Consider the following 20590-nt stretch of genomic DNA (forward strand, 5'->3'; position numbering starts at 1 on the left):
TCCTGTGTTACATCCAGAATTGTTGTTTGCTTTTTTTCAATTTTCTTTGTGCCTTTATATTTATAAAGTTGCTTTCCTCGTGGTTCTCCTCACTGTTACCTAGAAGAGATGTGCAAATATCATAGAGGCCAATAACTTTTGAAACCACCTTCTCCATCCAGTGTATGAATTAAGCTGTAAGACCATGTTCCTTTTGACCCCAGTGATCACCTGCAAAATGAATAGGACAGCTAAAAGAAGAAGGGCAAAAGATTCACTACTTACACATCTGTTACACTTGGCATTAGCTTGTTGTTTTATAACTACTTTAAAAATGGAATTTAGCTTGATCTCACTAATGGGAAAAAAAATTACATGTGTTTGGAAATGCATTTAGTGTGTGTAGCATCACTGTGTGTAGAAGGCAGAGTTCTTTCATGCTGCCCTTGTGTGTAGATAAATTTAGAATGGTGCTCCTTCCAATGACCTGAAGAATGTGATGCACCATTAAGAAGAATGACAGTTATTCTCTCTCAACAGGCAGAGTGAAACAATGATATTAGCAGTACATTAAATATTTAAACCCTATAGCTAAAATTAGTAGGTCTCCTTAAAACCCATGTTTACTGTGCAGTACATTTTAAGTCTACTCTTTTTTTTTTTTAATGTTTTTATTTTCTTAGAGAGAGAGAGAGAGAGAGAGAGAGAGAGACAAAGCATGAGCTGAGGAGGGGCAGAGAGAGGGAGACAGAATCGGAAACAGGCTCCAGGCTCTGAGCTGTCGGCACAGAGCCTGACACAGGGCTCAAACTCACTGATGGTAAGATCATGACCTGAGCCTAAGTCAGACGCTTAACCGACTGAGTCACCCAGGCACCCCAAGTCTACTCTTGATATTTAGGCTGTATGTGGGACGTGGACTCATATAGTTTGATGTGGGAAAAAATGTGTCATGTCCCATTGAAATGATGAGAGATGCATATTTATTTTGCATAAAAATGATCTCGTGTATCAGCATATGAGCTTGTGACTTGAATGTTGACGAAGAAGAACAAGTTTGTCAGAGAGACAGCTGAGCTAATAGAAGGAGCAATTAGCAAAATTAAAAAAGAGGCACAAGAAATAATTAAGAAGGCCATGTCCCCTTTATGTCATATAAATAGCATACAAATATTTATGTGATGATGGTTCTAAGAAAACCTTTAATTTTTATAAGTAACAAAGCACATCTTAAAAGACACACCTTTTAGGGGTGCCTGGGTGGCTCAGTCGGTTGAGTGACCAACTTCGGCTCAGGTCACGATCTCACAGTTTTTGGGTTCGAGCCCCACGTCGGGCTCTCTGCTGACAGCTCAGAGCCTGGAGCCTGCTTCAGAGTCTGTGTCTCCTTGTCTCTCTGCCTCTCCCCTGCTCACACTCTGTCTCTCTCTCTCTCTCTCTCTCTCAAAAATAAATAAAACATTAAAAAAAAGACACACCTTTTAAAATCATAACATCAAACAAAGATGCCATTTTGTGGGAAATGTTTTGCTGCTCCCTGTGCTGTTCTAGACATGGGCTGTACATGTAGGGTGTCTCATGGGACCTGAAGTACTAAGTTCAAGTAGACAAATATCTCCTAGAACTGTGTTCCTGCCCTCAAAGCTCTTGTGTTTTTTGTTTTTTGGTTTTTAAGTTCTTGTAAAAGAGAAGAAGTGGTTCCAAGAGAAAACAAGTTTGGGTAGTTGTATAGCTGATTTTACCAGTGAGGACAGACAACTTATAAAATTAAATATAGGCTTTTAGAGTGAATAAAAGACTAAGAATCACAAAAATGGGATTCTGATCTCAATTGCTAAACATCTCTTTTATAGAGATAGGTAATAGCCATTAGCCAAGACACAACTAACAGGTAAAAAAAACCTTTTCAAAATTTTAAAGCCAGGTAAGAATGAAAGAGTATGTAGAAAACTATTTTGTCCGGGTCCAGATTGCTTCATATGACTATCAATGTTTGTTGTTTTAAAAATAATTTTAGAGATTCACTTTTTGATCACCAGTATATTCAAACCTACATACCTGTAGCAAAGAATAAAAGTTGGTTAATTGTGATCCTTGGTTTGCTGACCTGCTGTGAAACAGCACAAATATGGCACCCCCACAGTTACCGTACTGAATTGGGATGCATAATTCTTATAATTTCCTACAAGGTTTTCTGTGATCGACAAAAACCCCAAACTGATGCTGAGAATTATAATCTGTAAAATAAGAGGTTCATTTATTATATGGGGAAACTTTGTTATTCCATCCTAAGTGCAAACAACCTAATTATGTTTTAATAAATCTCCTTGAAAAATAGCATAAAATTATAGTTCCTTAAATTCTCCTCCTTTTTAAACAACTATACTCATATTATCTATGTCTCAGACAATTACTTCTTAAGAAAAGCATCTGAGACCACTGTGTTTTAATTATAATAATGAAACATGATCACTTTTCATCATAGCCTTAGCAAAGATTTACAAGCTGAGTGAGTGCATATGATAGTTTCTGAATACCTCCAAGGAACCAGTGCAGTTATTTTCCACATATTAATTTCAGCTATTCTGCAGCCCTCCCACGTCCTACACAAAACATGCAATCACATAAGTGCTGTTCATTTGTTCCATTTTGGTATTGTGCCAACAACTGTAATTTTTTTCACCCACCAGTTTTTCATTAAATGTTAAGCCCAATCCAGGAAAAAAAAAAAAAAATTACTGTATATTTTTTAAATCTTGAAGTGAAATGTGTGTTATTCCTCTAATAATTATTAAAGCAGCAAGCCATGAATGAAAACTCTCTATCCTCCAGGCTAATTGTCTAGTGAGTTATGCGTGTCTTCCACTTCTCAGCAAATTGGTATCATAATTTTATTGGGGTTTTTTTTTTTTTGGTGGGGGGGAGTAATTATAATCTTTCAAAAAAGTCTTAAAAAGCTTATCACTGGATCTTGTTGGAAAGAAGATCTTTGACATCGATGATTTTCTTAACTGTTTACCCCTTTTTGGACCGTGTCTTTACTGATGCATCAAAAGCAAGCTGGTACCTTGAGGGAAGAATTGGAGTATATTTAACATCCAAAATATTTCAGGCCTTTTTCATTAAATGAAAGGTTTGTTGTTGTTTTTTCTTTTTTTTTTTTTTTTGATCCTTGTATTGAAAACGTCTTTAACATAAAAAGTAAGCGCTACTCAGAACTGAAACGACGACACATAATATACTGTGTCTTTCGATAGTATAGTGTTCACTAGGCCACTTGAATAGAGACAGAAAATATAAAAATGCTTCATTGGCTCATCATGGTCCTGTGTACGAAGCTAGTTCATAGTTTCCATATGGTCCATCTGTTTAAAGCAAAACATTGCTGAAGTATGAGCCACATCATTCAAAATCAGCTTTATCTCATGATTCAGAAACAACCACAGGCATGGAAGTTTCCAAGTAGTCTCTCTGGTCACCTAATCCATGGTTGTTTTCTTGGGAGTTGAAGTAGAAAACTGGACAGCGGATCTCTTTTGTGTCTCCATTTTGAATAAGGTGTTCCAAAGGGATTAACCGTGTAACAGTTAAACACTTCTCTGAGGAGAGGTTTGCTGGTTACTTGGACATCCCCGTAAGGACCACATGGGAATTTCTGCAGTGGCTCTCATCTTTTATATTGCCCTTCTCTCCATAGTAATTTAAAAATTTATCCCAGGGAAAAAATAGTTACTATTCCAGACCTCATAAAGACAAGAAAGAAACGAATCATTCCATCTTTCACCATCTGATGCCCTATGTAATCACATGGTTCAAAGAAATAGGACAATTTGAAATGACATCCAGATTTGCCTCTTTGTTTGTCTCCTTGTTCTTATATATCAGTTCTTCTGAACAGTTTTAGTAAAGAACAATTTTGGAAGATGTTGATGTGATTTTTTTTTTTAATCTAAAAATGATTTTATACCAGATCGTATTTATAAACCCATTATGTTGTCCCACGGACAGATGTGGCTTTCTCATGAGGGGATTAGAGTCTTAACCACCAATTTTAGTGAACAGTCTTGATCCCTTTCCCTTCAACTCTCTGGACGATATCTTTATGTGTAATATGGAATTAATATGTTCTCCAAATTTCTTTCCAGGGAGTCCATGAAATTAAATGAATTCATTTCTGCTAAAGTATTTCTAACTCTGGGGAAGCAAGATTTTTTTCCCCTTATAATACAAAGTAAATGGTAGTATTACATTTTCTCTGTAGACATTAGAAAAATATATACACCTGTCTTAATAGACTACATGCTAGGATGTTTGAAAAACCCCATTTCTTCATTTTATTTAACATTAGCAGTTTTACTTGGTTTGGTGGGGCTCCCGGCTAGCTTTATAACTTTGCATTTGACAGATCAATTAATATCGCTGACCATTATCTTCCTTATCCACAAAAACAAAAAACAAAAACAAGGAAACAAAACAAAACAAGGAAGATGCGAGTTGCCTTCAAACATGAACTTATGATTTTGTGTCATTTTTATGAAACTGTGAAGTATATATAAGGGCCTATAAAAATATGTAACTGTAGGAGATAAAGACACAGCAAATATGTTATAATAAATTATACTCAAAAATGAAATATTAAACATTTGTTTGTAGAACAGCTTTCTATTTATCTATACCAGGCGTTTTTGAAAACACAGAGAAAATGGAAGGCACGGTCTCTGGTCCCTGGAAACTTAGTCTGTTTAGGAAAATGAAGTAGCTAAAATAGTAAATCAATTAGAGTCAGTATATCCCAAGTGGTGCAATGCTGATTATCATGTAATGAAAATCGAAAGAAAGAAAAAGAAAAGACCGGAATGACTTGGAGAAGGCTTTATAAAAATTGCCATCATTTATGGAGTCTTTTCCATATACCAGGCATTGAGGCTGCAGTAATAGTTTCTGTGAGACACAGTGACATGAATATCTAGACCAGCAGCTCCATTGTGGGAAGCAAAACAGACCAAACAAAACTTAGACGTTAGGGCCAGTTCAAGAGCTCTGAAGGCCAGGTAGGTGACCTTGGACATTTTGATACCTAATAGGGAGTATTAGTAACGTCTGGAGCAGGAGAGTGATACAGTAAACATAGCAGATATTTAGGGAAGACAGACTTAGACACAGGCTAGAGAAATTTGGGGACTAGGTTAGATTGGGAGAGAAAGCCAGAGACACTAGCTGAGGTTAAAGTTTTATAAAATCCTGGCATAAAATGATGATGATTATGCGTCTGACACTTTCTGGTAGCTGGGTTAACATAATTAAATAAGGGAATGATGGCTCAGATTCATGGTTGTGTCCTGTGGCTTCATTATCATGGCTGTAGAAGGAGAAATTTGGAATAGAAAAAAAGGAATATGTATTGGGTTAGAGCCTCCAGTCCATAAGAATAGACTGCTAACTGCACTCTTTCTAGCCCTGGAAGAGTTCATTCTTCAGAGTGGGTGTGACCCTTGCCTATAGCACATCTGTTCTTAAGAGATGACAGGCTTAACAGATGGAAAAGCATTTATGAGACAGTGAGTGCAACTCTTGTGGCTCAGATCCGTGATCAGCTCTTCAGATGACCATGTCTTCTATTTCTTCTATGTTTGCCATGCATTGAGAATCCGGCTTAACTAGGGGTTTATTAACTCATTTTTGGCTTTCACCCTCTAAGGTAGATGGAAGGAAGTCCTTTTGTCCTCATAGACAACAATTGAGGTGTAGTTTTACCTAAAATCAGGGGCAATGACAATGTCTTCTTAATAGTTTGCGTGCTTTTTTCTCCTGAAATCAGGTAGGCAGCCCTAAAGATTTATTGATCTCCTTTTATGAGACAGGCTCTGTGCTCATTCTCAGTAGAAAGTACTGAACAAAACCATGCTGGTTTCTGCATGGAGTCTATTAGGCTGTCGAGAGTAGCAAACATATTTCAAGTAATTAATTTAATTATAAATTGTAGGTGTGCCAAGTGCTGTGATGGATATTTAGGTAGCTAATGAAATGTCTAATGGGGGACCCCAACTTGTCAAAGGCAGAGAGTCTGGGAAAAAAATATGCAGCAAACGGTCTATTTAAAGCAAAACACAATTTTGAAACATTTTTATTGAATTATTTAAGTAAAAAGTGGATATTTAGCTGTTTCATTATAAAATGAGGCTCGCAGTGTAGATAGAACTGTAAAGTTCTGAATCTCCAGGCTCTTTGACAAGACAGGGGAAGACATCCTCCAGAGAGGAAGACCAAACCACAAAGTAGCACTCAGTATGTCATCGTGTGACAGGGACATGGAGATGCATGGGATGTAGATTGATCCCATATCCGATTAAATTGTTTGACCCCAAACTTACAAAGATACATCATGTAGAGTAAACAGTGGTGAGAATTTTAGTCTACAGATGAGCATTTCAGAACAAGCTGTGCAAACAGAGCTTTGGGAAGGGCACGAAGGTTCAAACAGGGACAGGTTAATTCATAAACACTGCCACCCTCATTATTGGGATTGTATGTCTTAGACATTGAAAAACATCATTGGAGACCCAGGACAACTTCGATTTTTGGTTTCCTCAGTATTTACCCATGAATCCAATGTGGCCACTATATGTATCCAATTATCTCCTGGATTGAGAACAAGTCCACAGATCATAATAATAAATAAAAAAAAAAAAGGAAAAGGGGTGATTCAGACTAGCTGCACAGTATTGGGGAGGCATATAGGGTTGGATCTGAAGGAAATGTTGTGGGAACCTTTTATATTTAATGTTTTCTTTAATGACGTTGAAGAAGGCATTCCCCTGAGAAAATACACATCTTTTGCAGATGATGCTGTAAAAAGGGTGAAACACAAATGAGAAAAGCATATACAAATCTCAAGAAATCTCTCTCAAAGGTAGATAACAGAATGAGGTTCATCTCGGGAAAATACACACCAACAGTAACAACACATTTGGGAAAGAATAATCCACAACACAGATACTCCAGCAGTGAGTGGGCGAGTTCTAGCCAGAATGCCGAGCAGGGGAAGGGTTGGAAAAGTCAGCACTTGCAACGTGACACTCTAGAAAAACAGACAAGCACTATTTGAGCTAGTGTATACACCACTAACTCTAGCTTACATGGAATGAGAGCAAAAGGCCTTAATATCTAACACTTAAACTCACTGATATTCCTTAAGACGTTATTTGTGGGCATTTCCACTACTTGATATTTGTAAACATTAAACACCAAAGAAATTATTCCAGAGGTTATACAATATGAAGGAAATACCACAACTAGCATTGAGGTAGAGCAAAAAGACAGTAGGGACTCCTCTTTTTGAGGCAAGGTATTTTAAAATTGTCCAAATATATCATTGTGATGACTAGGAATGAAGAAATATCAGGTGTAGACCTTGTTTCCCTTTTGCTGCCGGATTAAGGAGGACCTGATGAAAATTAATGAAACCAAGGAATAAATGATGTCTAAGGATGGTTTAAAATTTGACCATCAATTCATAAAACCATAAAACCATTTATAATGGTTTATTAAATTAGCAAATGCTAAATAACCAGAAGTTTCTTGGGGGCATGTAATATCTTTGAATATGCCTAGTGCCTCCACCAAAAAAAAAAAAAAAGGAAATATCCAATTAGAATATAAAAACTACACCAAGCACTAAATTGATTCTCAAAATACATTAATGTATTATTGATTACATAGTAAGCATATCAGGATAGTCACCAAGTACTAAGGTTATTACTAGAAAAGAACTAAGGTTATTACCAATGCTATGTGCAAGTCTTGGTCACTAGATTGTACTACTTTATTCAATCCAAGTAAACTGGTATTTCAGCAACAGTATTTAAATTTGACATAATAACTCATTATTAAAGAGTTACAGAGCCCTTTCCAATTCCAAACACAATGTTAAAGGTTTCTATTTAGGGAAGCGAGCCCGTGAGGGCAGCACTGGGAGCTCCTATTAAGAAGAAATTATGTAGGAGTTTACAGAGGAGAGTCTGTCATAAACTATACAAATAAAAGCCAGAAATTCAATATTGACCTATACCTGACAAATCAATTGACTATATGAAAGTCTCTTTGATACAGTTCATTATTGGACGCTGCCGTCCAATACTATCTTGGGCTCAGTTTAACAAACATTTTATGAGAGCTTTTTACAAGGCAGACACTGTGTTAAAATTAGAGATACAGTGGGGCGCCTGGGTGGCTCAGTCGGTTGAGCGTCCGACTTCAGCTCAGGTCAGGATCTCGCAGTCCATGAGTTCAAGCCCCACTTCAGACTCTGTGCTGACAGCTCAGAGCCTGGAGCCTGCTTCGGATTCTGTGTCTCCCTCTCTCTCTGCCCATCCCCTGCTCGTGCTCTGTCTCTCTGTCTGTCTCTCAAAAATGAATAAATGTTTAAAAAAAATTTTTTTTAATTAGAGATTCAGAACGATCAAAATATGGTCACTATCCTCACCACAGAGAATTCCAACCCAGACAGGTGGGGGCTGTGAAAGAGATCAGGACAGGGTGCAGTGTGAGAGGCAAAGACAGACTCCTCAGCCAGGGCAGGGAAGTGGGAGATGGAGAGGTGGAGGTCAGGGAAGGGTCAGTTGGGAGAGGGGATACCTAAGTTCGGACAAAACGATCTGCGAATTTTCATCGCATTAAGAACAAATGTAAAACAAAGATCATTGGTCATGTTAAGAGCACATACTAAAACAATATATATAGAAGCTACAATAGAGGCTCGATTATTATTCAAATAGATTGTCCTAAGAGACAAAATTCTTGGAATTTGCCCAGACTCGTGCCAAAGCATATTGTTCAAAATGAGATTAAATTTACCATACTCTTATCTCCAAAGAAAGTGATAGATTGGATGCTTAATGTACAGTGCTAATTTAGAAACATGTCAGAAGCCAGACAGTCTCCCTATTCTTTTAGAAGTAATTCCATAGAATTTAATCAGAGCTTATCGATCAGATGAGCTTCCATTTGCATATGCCTTCTCTCCACAGTCAATGCGGTCTGCAGTGTTGCACAGGCAAAATCTGTTTCTGCTTCTTTCAATTTGATTTGGCAACAACTCTAGAGGTCCCCAAAAGTTCCATAATAACAGTTGTTGCTGAACACTTAAATTGCTTAGGAATAGGTATTTGCAGTTTGTTTTACCTCCATGATTGTCTTAAAAATCCATTGTATCAAAAATGTTTTTTAAAAGTCCTTGAGTCCTCCTCCATGACTGGTAACACATTCAGAAGAAATGCTGTCAGTTTCCACACAGTGGTTCCATGTGTCAGGATGAGCACTGATTTCCAGAACCTTTGTGGTGAAAGGAACCGTTGAGAACCACTTAGTCAAATCCCTTCATCTTATCCCTGTGGCCCCATGAAGTCAAATGGGCTGCCCACATCGAGGCAGCAAGATACTGTGGTGCCAGGATAGACGGGCTTAGTCTCCGTTTTCCAAGGTCAGGGTCTCTGACATCTTGAACGTTAGTGTACATGCAGATCTCTTGGGGATCTTGTTAAAAACGCAGATTCTTAGTTAGCAGTTATAAACTGGGGGCCTGGAATTCTGCATTTCTACTAACGAGATCCCAGGAGATGCTGGTGCCATTTGTCCATGAGCCACACTTTGAATAATAATGTTTCACCCTAAGAAAATGTATCTGAGGATAAACATTACCACAAGAATAGTCCTGGTGCAGATACAGCTGATAGTTCCAAAAAAGATTGGCATATTTTAAGCATATCTAGTGTTAGTGTACCAAGTATCCATGTCATTTTATGATAGAGATAAACCACCATGCCATAGGCCAATTCCCTAGGAAACATCACCTTAGAAGTTCGTACTAATTAGAAAATTGATTGGATAAGATTTTTGATCTGCATCGCCTCCTTGTCCTGTGCCTTCTCATCCCCAAACTGGCATCCAAGATGCATAAGTGACAATTTTCTATAAATGCATTCCTTTTCTTAAGCAACTCATGATTCTTCAACTATATGTTCATTTTATGATCCTTACTTAAATCAATGCACTGCTTACCTCAAATGGTTCTCCCCCTTCTGCACTTCTACCCCCCAATACACACACACACACACACACACACACACACACACATGCATACAGTGTTCACATGTCTTATTCCATGTTCATTGTATGAAACAAGTGGATTACTGTGTGATCAATAAGAGAATTATAATTGTTATCAATAATGCAAACAGGTAAGAGAAAATGGTCATTGCAGAATATGCCCTTAATTCTGGAGTACCTGCTTAATCGTAGGCTATGTCCATGTGAATTTTAGTCCTTGTTCAGAAACAAATACACAAACAAAAATCCTGTATATTTCAGAAGTCATTATGTTAAATACATTATATGAAAAATAGGTTTCCATGTATTTTCCTTATATATCTGTGAAGACATTCTTATTGAAGCATGTGACATCTTTATGAAAAAATGACCCAGCTTCACAGGCTATCATTCTTATTTCTGTATTTCTCTAGGTAGATCGTCCTCTATTCACTGCTGCAAAAATATTCTAACCAAAGAAACCAATTCAATTATATAGATAGATAGAATTTGTTCAAATTTTATATATCTATCTATCTATCTATCTATGTGTGTGTGTGTATGTGTGTGTGTGTGTGTATAAAGTGTTTTGAAGAGTTAAAAGGGCTGTATCAATATAAGATATTCATTGTTAAGTTTATTGATAATACCAGTGATCATAATTATATTTAAGTTACACAAGAACTCATAGTAATAAAAATCCAGAACTTTAGTATTTTATCTTGCAGGCCATTCTTCATGAAATAGAATTAGATATACCAAATCACTTGATAACACTTTTTTGGCATGGAATTTGGTTTTAAGGGGAATGAGAAAAATATCCTTGGTTTTATTCACATTGCTTTGATGCCAAAAAGATAATATTTATTCTTATTTACTATGGAGAAGAAAGGGCCGGTCATGTGTAAATCATGAGGTATGTGCTGTCACAACTACATTTTATTAGGGGCTTTGCATGATGGTTATGGTATAGATGAACTATGGATAGTAACCATGACTGTGGGTGTTGAGCATCTATAAGCTAATTTGCTTCCTAGAACCTTTTGATGGCCCTCTTGACTAGAGCATGTTACTGGGTAAAATGGATCCAATATGAAATGCTTTCATTACTGGTATAATAGCAACAAAAACAGCCCCTAGAAAGGACTTCCATATTTAGGCACATCCCTACTGCATGACCTTACAAATGATATTTATTATATCAAGATTCTAGAATTTGGATAGGTGAATGTATGTGAGTAAAACGAAAATTTGATGCAGTTTAAAAATAGTTTCACCTTAAATGCGAAATGACACCTATTAAGTACTACAGTAGAACCACCCTTTGAATTTTAAAAATGTATTTGTCTTTGGGGATCACTGGATGAAGTGAAGTTTGTGCTAATAAATGTCTGCTTCTTTCTGTCTTTCAGTATTAAAAAGGAGACCTAATTTGTCATACCTTTAAAAAAAATAGGGCATATAGTTTTTCTGGTCAGTAATCACTGGAGTGTGTAAGCGCTTGACTTCTATTGTAGTTTGATGATTGAACTTACAACATAAAAGTACCTATGAAAGCACAAAATTGAGTGTCTATAAAGGGAAAAGCTCAGGATCCTTTAAATAATAAAAGATTATGGATGGAACCATGCAAGACCTTATCAAAACCAGTGTTTTAACAAGATAGGAGTCCTTGCTCAGTGGCAGATAAGGAAATGCCAGAGGGAAAGTGACTTAGCTACACAGGCCTTGCCAGCCCTATGTAACTTGTCAACCTCCCTGGGAGTTAAATTTCATTTATCATTAAATGCCTTATGAAGACTGAAGCAAACAACAACAAAAATATGTACCCCGCAGTTTCCATGGAACATGGTTTTCTAAATGTGTTCTTTTCCTTTTCTTTATGTTGTTCAGCCACCAGGTCATTGTAGGAATCTCCATATTCCATAGGAGGAAAATTGCCAGTCTGAAAATTCAGTGTCTTTAGCGTTCTATTGCTTATCACATTTTTGCCCTCTAGGTGCCAACCTGGATTCACTGGAGCAAGATGTACTGAGAATGTGCCCATGAAAGTCCAAAACCAAGAAAGTATGTTAAAATAATCTGAAATTTGCTTTCTTCCCCAAACTACAGCAACAATTACTACCACTTGGTGCTTTTACAGTTCAGTTGTAACTGATTCCTTTTGTCCTAACGATGGTTTAGCCACTCGGGGCATCAACTCATTCAGTGTGAGTTTGTTTCACTGTCTCTCAGCTTGGGCCCCAAAGATCATAGGGGTGAATTAGAATGACCAGTCCGGATGGCCAGGGATTCTGGTGACCATGGCAGGCAGGCCAACCAAAAACCATTTCTTTCCGGCACTTTTGACCAAAGATGTCCCGTGGAAAACGGAGATAAAGAAACCATCAGATGCGATTTTCAGTGAGTCCCTCTGAAAGAAAGCAGTCACTTCCAATGCTGCCATCTTCCTTTCTGTCATACAAACCCTAGGACCCCATTTTGTGCAGATTTTTAATCCTTTGAGGGAAATGCCAGAGTCTGAAAACCATGGTTAGGACAAAGATTCAGTTCCTGAGGGTGAACTCGCCAAGTTCAGTCAAATGACACTGAAGGAGCTTCTTTCTAGCATATATTCACCTCTTCTCTTTTTCTCTGTTTTTTCTACCATTGTTTTTTGTTTCTTCTCTCAGGTGCCCAAATGAGTTTACTGGTGATCGCTGCCAAAACTACGTAATGGCCAGCTTCTACAGTACGTCCACTCCCTTTCTGTCTCTGCCTGAGTAGGAGCATGCTCAGTCGCTGCCGCTTTCTTGTTGCATCTCCCCTCAGATTTCACCTAGACATAGATGTGTTTTACCAGGTCTAACATTGACTGCCTCTGCCTGTCGCATGAGAACATTAACACAAGCGATTGTATTACTTCCTCTGTTCGTGACTAGTGGGCTCTGAGATACTAATAGGTGTGTGAGGCTCCGGATGCTTCTGAAATGGATACTGAATAATGTGATACAAAATGATAGCCAATATCACACAGTGCAATTATAATAAAAGCATTTAAAAGTCTCACTGTTATTGATAAAATAAAATCATTCTGCTAAACAGTCCATCTTCTTTATAAAATGGCAGCGTCCTGCAAAGGATGTTGCTAAATTGTAATCAGTATGCACTTGAAATGATGGTAAGTTAATTTCGGCTCAGAATGTGTTATTTATAACAAATAAACATGCTAAAAAGAGTTCAGATGTTTCTCTTCATTAACAGTTTGCATTTAGGTGTAAAAAGAGTACTGAGTAGGAAAATGACAAACATTTCACAGCAAATGAGATATCCTGGCTTCTCCTTATGTTGCTTAGGAAACAGGTGATTCAGGATTAGTTTAAACAATCATTTCTTTATATTTGCATTTCTTTATGCTAGTTTCAATGACAATTTTAGGGACAAGTAGGGGTTTTTTGATATTCGTTACTTACTTTGAAATATAATAGTTTACATCCAGATATATATTTTTAATGCAGAACTGGGAAATTTTGTTGGATTTCTATGGCTTCGTGAAGGGTTGAACATCATCCTTAAAAGACCCAATCCACATGTATATAATTTGCACGGGTAACTAGATCATGTAATTTGTCCTTCTGCTGTGAACTGGGCTATCGCTTCTAATTCTGGAGCTTTCAAAGCATTGTGTTTAAGATGGATTCCATATAGTTATTCATTGAGATGAAAGGGTGACAATTTTTTTTTTCCCTGTGAAAGATCAGATAGTAAATACTTCAGGGTTTGCAGGTGATAACCGTCACCTGCACAACCACGAACTCTGCACAAAGCAGCCATAGCCAATGCATAAACTGATAGGCATGGCCGTGTGCTACTAAAACTTTATTCACAAAAGCAGGCAGTGGGCTGGATTTATCAATCCCTGATTCAGATTGTCAGTTGCTCACCCTGAGACATAGCTGATCAGTGTAAACTCACGTAACACAATGAATAGTGATACGAGCCGGTCATTTGGGGGCCCTAAAAGAATCAGAGATTTACCCTTACTTGTATGCATGCAAAGAATAAGATCCTGTTCCTCCTGTTAACAGTCGTGGAAGAATAAATTTCATGGAAAAGTTAATTGTATATGCATTAAGGGGAGGCCATTTCCATAATATTCAATCATTTATTTAGTGAGGTGGTGCTTATGGCATATTTACACAGGCTACATATCAAAGATTATGTCATTAATCTTTTTAAATGTAGATAAGATGGAGAATAAAAAATAGAAGAGGAATAGTAGAATTTTACTGAATATTTTAAAGCCATTCCTTTCAGAAATCAGTTTGTATTCAAATAACATAGATTTAGCAAATCATGTGACTGTATAAATATGATAACATATCGTAGAATTGAGTGAAAATTCTGAACATTTGTATCACACTTAAATGTTTGGTGTTATACCGAGTTTCATTGTGCACTGAAGGCAATGTTAGGGCACTATATAGAGAATCGCATTTTTAAAATGAAGCTATTTCCCCAAATAATGATGCAGTTAGATCTGACAGCAGTAGGCAAAGAAGATGTTTTCAACTTCTATTTTAGACCACTTTCTTTTTCAGAAGATATTCTTTCAAAATAGCCACTATGTATTTAATCAGAGTGTGATTCCTTAAATAAAATCTTTAGTAAGCTTTCGATCGCACTTTTGGAAGACATTCAAGAAAGCAGCCTTCATATTTACCCTGATGTAACAAAGATTGATAGGAAGTGAATTTATGAGCAGTCTGTGATGACTGTGCATCAGGGCTCCCTCGGATCTGGAAAAGCAAGAGCTTCCCTTCAGAAACTGCTTTCCAAAGTTGTCTTGCCCAGCGTTAATTTTCTGACCTCTATAGCTTAAATTTTCAATTTTCATTTCTGCAGACTCTCATATAGAAGGCAGGAAAATACACTTTGCTGTTTTAAGAACTTTATGTTCAAGTATCAGTGTAGTCTGCACAAAGGATAAAAAATGTTGCCACAGTGGTAATGATTAAACTTTAATTGTTTGTGTTCATAAAGTCTGAAACACATAACATAAATTTTGAAGGAAAAGATATTCCCCAGGTTCAAAGAGAAACATTTTTTCGACTTACTAAACCACATTTTGAATAGAAGAATGACATTATAAAAGAATGTACAGCTTTTAAAATGCTTATTAACACATAACATATTATTAGGATTTGATGCAGTTTTTCTGGTCAGAGTATTCTATGGGGACATTTATTGATTTATAAAAATGGATTTAAAGTATGAAAGAAAAGAATAAATGTATATTTTATATGGCCTTCTTGAAGGCAGCCATTTGCCTTGAAATAAAACATATTTATAATACTTTCTAGGAAAATATTGTCAAGGTTAGTCAGCTTCAAATTTGACCTACCTTGACAGAGTTCCTACTTTCAAGGATTGTATTGATCATTGTTGGGGGTCGGGGGGAGAGAATGTGCATGTATAGGCAATTCATAATTGATATATAGACTTCCTGGGCAGAAAAAAAAAAACACAGCTTCAATAGTTAGAGGCGTATACAGCAAGTATATCATATATAAACTAATATATAATAATAAGTTATTATAGAATAGCCCAAATCATAGAATATTTTTACAGAGTACAATTTTAGAACTTTTAGGCATATTGTCAGCATGAGTAATCCCAATAGATCTCCTTAAATGTAATTTTGAATCAGAGGTTACTAGTGCATAAATTACTTGTGTTGATTCTAAATGCTTTAAAAACCATTGAAATTACTAATTTATCCAACGTGTATCTGGATGACAGTAGAATAAAGACACAATCTATGACATAAATTATCATAAATTCTAACTGAGTGTTAGACTTTCTTGTGTGTGTGTTGGTGAATGTGCTTCTGTGCACATGGAAACTTGGGAGTGCGGAGAAAGCCTCCTATTACATTCCAAAAGGCTCAATGGCAATATGGATTTGTATATGTGAAAATAAAAAGTATCTGCATTTGTAAAGGTAAGTCAAAAATGAAAAGTCAGACACTAAATACGTCCCACTTAGCACTGGCATTGACAGAGCTCCTTTAGAAATCTCAGAGGTGCAGAAAGGACTATACATATGTCTTTGATATTGTTTGCATAAGGAGGCCCAAAGTATTAAAGAGTAAAATCTTGAATGTCTTCAGATTTTATCAGAAGCCGTAAATGCATGGATGGATAATTTTGGCAAAAGAAAGTTGTTTAATTGTTCTTTTCTCTGATGCAATTGAAAAATTTAAATTAACCTACAGGTTAATCAGTTCTCTTCAAACAATTATAAAATCCTCAAGCAAAGGAATAGTGAGTCAATATTTAATAGTTTCTGAAGACTCTTAGATTTAAATTAATTTTTTATATTGCTTACTGCACAGCAGGAAATCACATGTAGAAAAGGAAACTAAATTGTTTACAGCAACCTTTGTGTTTTTGAATTATTAATTTAATTTGAAAAATGTAGTGGCGAGACAGAAGTTCAATAGGAAGCATATGATACATAATGAGCCTAAGCCAACATTGGGTTAAATAGAACAGATAGAAAGTAGTAACTTCTTCATCAAATGAAAAGTGTTTGCGTATTCTGCTTTTCTTGACTCACAATGAAAGAAATGTAGCCACCAATAGTAAAAATAAATGAGAGCAGCATTTGCTCCAGGTCGAGAATGATGCATGTTTCCTCTGCTTGTTTCCTTGTTAGGGCTTATGGCCAGAAGAGATTCCAATTTTAAGTACCAATTTCCCTTTGAATTATTTGAAATTGGAGCTGCCTGATATGAATGACTTCCCATGAAATGAAATTATAGTTAGGCTCACAGACTTACCTATAAAACTGTAAATGCAGTAATATGTATGCATGGGCATGCTACTAATTTTATTGAAGACTTAACCAAGCTTTCTACGCAACTAATATAGATCATTAGCAGTGTTCATGTAGGCATGGAATAATGATTCTCTGAAAAGAGTTTCTGTAGATATCTCGGCTTTAACCCTTAAATTATTACTGACTGGTAGGAGGAAAAGGCATATGATGGAAGGGGTTCTAGGGAGAAAAACTGAGTCACATCTTCAAGGAAATGTGTAAGGAAATTTATTATCACTTCCTTGGAAAATGAATTCTTATCCTTGATGTTCCAAAGTTTATATAAAGGAAGCAAATGAGGGGGAAATATTTTGTCAAATTGAGTGTTGCACAGAGACAAGAGAAGTTCATTTGGATTTGAATAAATTGTTAACTTTTGCTGTGGACATTGTGCAACCAAATTAATCCTGAATCCTGTGGCTTTTAATTTATGAAAAGTTTAGGCTATTCACCTGAGTACCCCGGGCCAACCAAGGCAGACTGATCTATTGTCCACACTACCTCTCGTTATTACTGTTACTCAATGTCCTCTCTGATTTTTTTTTTAATCTGGAAGCTCCGTTTCCTCAAGAGGTAGAAAGTTTTTAAAGTCTCACTTCTTGGGTATATCCCAGCAGCTTTCAGAGTTTTCCTGGCCATGAATTAGGTAAAAGGAAACCTACATGTAATAAGGGGCCCAAGGTAGATCTCCAGATAAGTCCACTCTCCAAGCTCTTAAACCCTTCTGCTGTTGGCCGACATATTTCCTGGCTCCTTTATTCCACAGGGTCTCCCTGTGGCGCATGTGTTAGTATCATAAGCATTTTGTCCATGAGAAATTAACGTCCAAAGTCACTGAACAGGCAAATGGCAGAGGCAGGACCTGAAAACAGGAGGACTTAAGCACACGACCCTCCTTATTTTCTCCTCTCTACTTGAGGATGCTTTGTCCATGCCCAGACTGATGTTTTTGTGAGAGGAGTACCCCTCAACCACATGTTTTCAAAGTTAAGAGATCGATGCCTTGTCATGTTTCTTGGACCACTGTGGTATCTCTCGAGTCAGTGATGAAGGGAAGAAATGGAGGCCTCTGAATCTCCATGTGCCTTCTGCCCTTCCTTCCCATGTGCCTCTCCACCATCCACGCACAAATAAGCAATCCTAAGGGGTCCCCCGCCACCACCACCACCACCCCCGATAAAATTTGATTAACAATTTTTGCTTCAGCCTGGAAAGCATCTTTTCTGGAAGGTTTTTGTTTCTATTTTTAATTTGCCCATGTCCCCCATTTCCTTGCTTGAACCTGTGCAGTTTCTGCTAGTCCTTTAGTCTTGAGTCTCTGCACTCACATCTGCCAAGACTGTGGACTGTGAGCTCACACCTTGGGGTTCCCTCCCGGAGCGCTGGGCTCTCATCTGGCCGTCGGAGCTCAGCACCGTGGAGTGATCATCTGATTGGCTCTCTGTTATTTGAGGAAGTAATCCATTGAACTAAGGACCCCAGGAATTGGATCCTTCTCCCACACAACCCCCTTTTCTTTTTACAATTTGAAAAAGCGAGGCATCGAGAGTTATCCTATGCCAGGCAGGAGTTCTTCGAAAAAACTAGATGCAGGCTCTGTTCCCCAATTCCCTCTCTGGCTTTTTGGGCAGAAGCATTTGTTGCTTTCTGTGAATGGAACATGTAAGTGGTGGAGAGCGGAGAAGGTTAGGAACAGAGGAGATATATATATTTTTTAATAACCAAAACAACGAGAAATATCAGAGCATAACTAGCCACAAACTACAAAAACTGTAAATCCAGCGTGACAAAATTTTCAGACCTGAGTGCTGTCCTCTTGGCTTCCACCCCTGGCTCTGCCAACCATGTGCCTTTGGGCAAAAAAAAATCACCTCCCTGGAACTGCACTTCTGCCTTTTAAAGAGAGGAATGAAATCATACTGAATGCCTTTCTTTATTATCATAAATACAATATTTCTATTCCCAAATGAGGACAACCTCTCCCTCAGTAAGGTCTTTTAAGGGTTAATAAAGACACGGTGTGCTGGTATTTGCACACCTCTTTAACAAGACGAGTTCCGTACGCGGACTCACGGAGGCGTACCTGAGCACTGCTTGTGTTAACCACCCACCATTCGTCCTGTTCCGTGTGCACGCACAGAGAGCCGTAATAGTCATGTGTAATGTGTTTTGGAGCGCAGTGTATTGCTCTTTTCTGAAACTTGTTTCCTTTCTTTCTTTTTTTTGTCAACTTTCTGCATTGGCAGAGCATCTTGGGATTGAATTTATGGGTATGGACCAATCATCATTCCTTTTAGCCTGCAGAATTTAGAACCTCTGAGCTGAAATCTTTTCCTTTTCTGCTCTTACCTTTCAATTCCTAACTAATTTCCTTTTCCTTCAGAAGGGATCATACAGCTATAACAATGATTTTTCCGCGTCCCATCTATGATTAGTTTACCAAAATGTCACTGAGTGCAGCAGTTTCTAGATTTCCAAACTTCACTTAGAGTTTAAAATCACCTCACCTGCTGCAAATTCACACATGTCCCACGTACCTTGACCCTCTGGATCTGACCATGCTGTTATTTCAGAGCTGGGGTAAGTTGGAGAGGTGTGGAAGGCTATGGGAAGAACCAAACCAGGCCTGAGAACAAAAGAAGCTCTAAATGCATCGACTTAAAAGCACACCACGTCTTAGGCTGATGGGAACTTGACATACAGTGTAAAAATCACCCATTTAATATAGTAACATAGAAAGCCCTGACATTGCAACACAATATTGTAGGCACAGACTGATTTTCTGGGAATGTTCAAGCGCTGCTGTAGTCAACTTCATTATCTTATGAGCAAGGAAATAGAAAACAGAAAGAAAAAAGCCTTGTGCTATTTTCAGTGGAAATTCTAGCACTAATGGAATTAACCTTGAGTCACTAAGATCATCCAGACAAGTAATCAAATAGACATGTTCACACTGTAAACACAAAATATCTCTTAGCAGCATATGAATTTGGGGCATAGTCCCTTTGAAATCCTTTGTCCTAAATTATTGGAAGCAAGGGCCAGTCCTGGGAGGAGAGGGAAACCATTCTGTCATCCCAGAGGCTCCACAGCGCAGGTACCCGGGCTTTCTGGACAGTACCAGCAGCCCTGGAATGTGGCCATGGGTCAACAAAGCAATGTCCTGATTAACAGAATATCTGATCTCCATGCAGCTGGTGTCAGTGACATCATGCAGTGAGGGCACCCTGTAGCATAACTGCTGCTCTCGTTTGGATGATAACGTCACCATCTATACCTAATATACTTTCCATAATTCGTGGAGAATAAGACTTTTCCAAGTTCTGCCAGTTACAGGTTTAGAAACTCAATTGGTTGACCATTCCTCCTGTAAAAACTCCCAAGAGAAAACGGTTCCTGTGGTGAGAAAACCCCCACTTATATGGGAGTGGCCCTTTGCAGATCAGAGAATCTCTCCCAAGCGTGAGAATCTCAAGAGGTCCCATGATCAGCATTGGGTGGCAGATTATCTACGTAGAGAGAGACGGATCTATTCAAGTAACCTCCCTCTGGATAAAAATAGTTCCACTACTAAAAAGGCTTACAGGCCTTTCCTACAGGGAGAAAACAAATCCATTATCGCCTGCTCCTTTTCCCTAACGGCATCTTTCTCCCACTTTATCACTTC

General features: G+C 37.7%; 1 protein-coding gene across 16 annotated transcripts in view; it reads left to right on the top strand.

Moving 5' to 3' along the window:
• The window catches only part of LOC106966574 (pro-neuregulin-1, membrane-bound isoform), a 222131-nt gene that overhangs the window by 186203 nt on the left and 15338 nt on the right, over window positions 1-20590 (top strand). For 5 of the 16 annotated variants that reach the window (XM_027077338.2, XM_053216388.1, XM_053216389.1 and 2 more), the window contains 2 exons: window positions 12735-12793; window positions 19170-19193. The exons of 1 other annotated variant lie outside the window; for it this stretch is intronic. In XM_027077338.2, the coding sequence (XP_026933139.1) occupies window positions 12735-12793; window positions 19170-19193 (83 nt within the window). Of the gene's footprint in view, window positions 1-12061; window positions 12130-12734; window positions 12794-19169; window positions 19194-20590 lie in introns of all 16 variants that reach the window. 10 more of the 16 variants (XM_027077339.2, XM_027077344.2, XM_027077335.2 and 7 more) reach the window with 4 other exon arrangements.

Source organism: Acinonyx jubatus, chromosome B1, assembly GCF_027475565.1.
Source record: "Acinonyx jubatus isolate Ajub_Pintada_27869175 chromosome B1, VMU_Ajub_asm_v1.0, whole genome shotgun sequence".
Lineage (NCBI taxonomy): Eukaryota > Metazoa > Chordata > Mammalia > Carnivora > Felidae > Acinonyx > Acinonyx jubatus.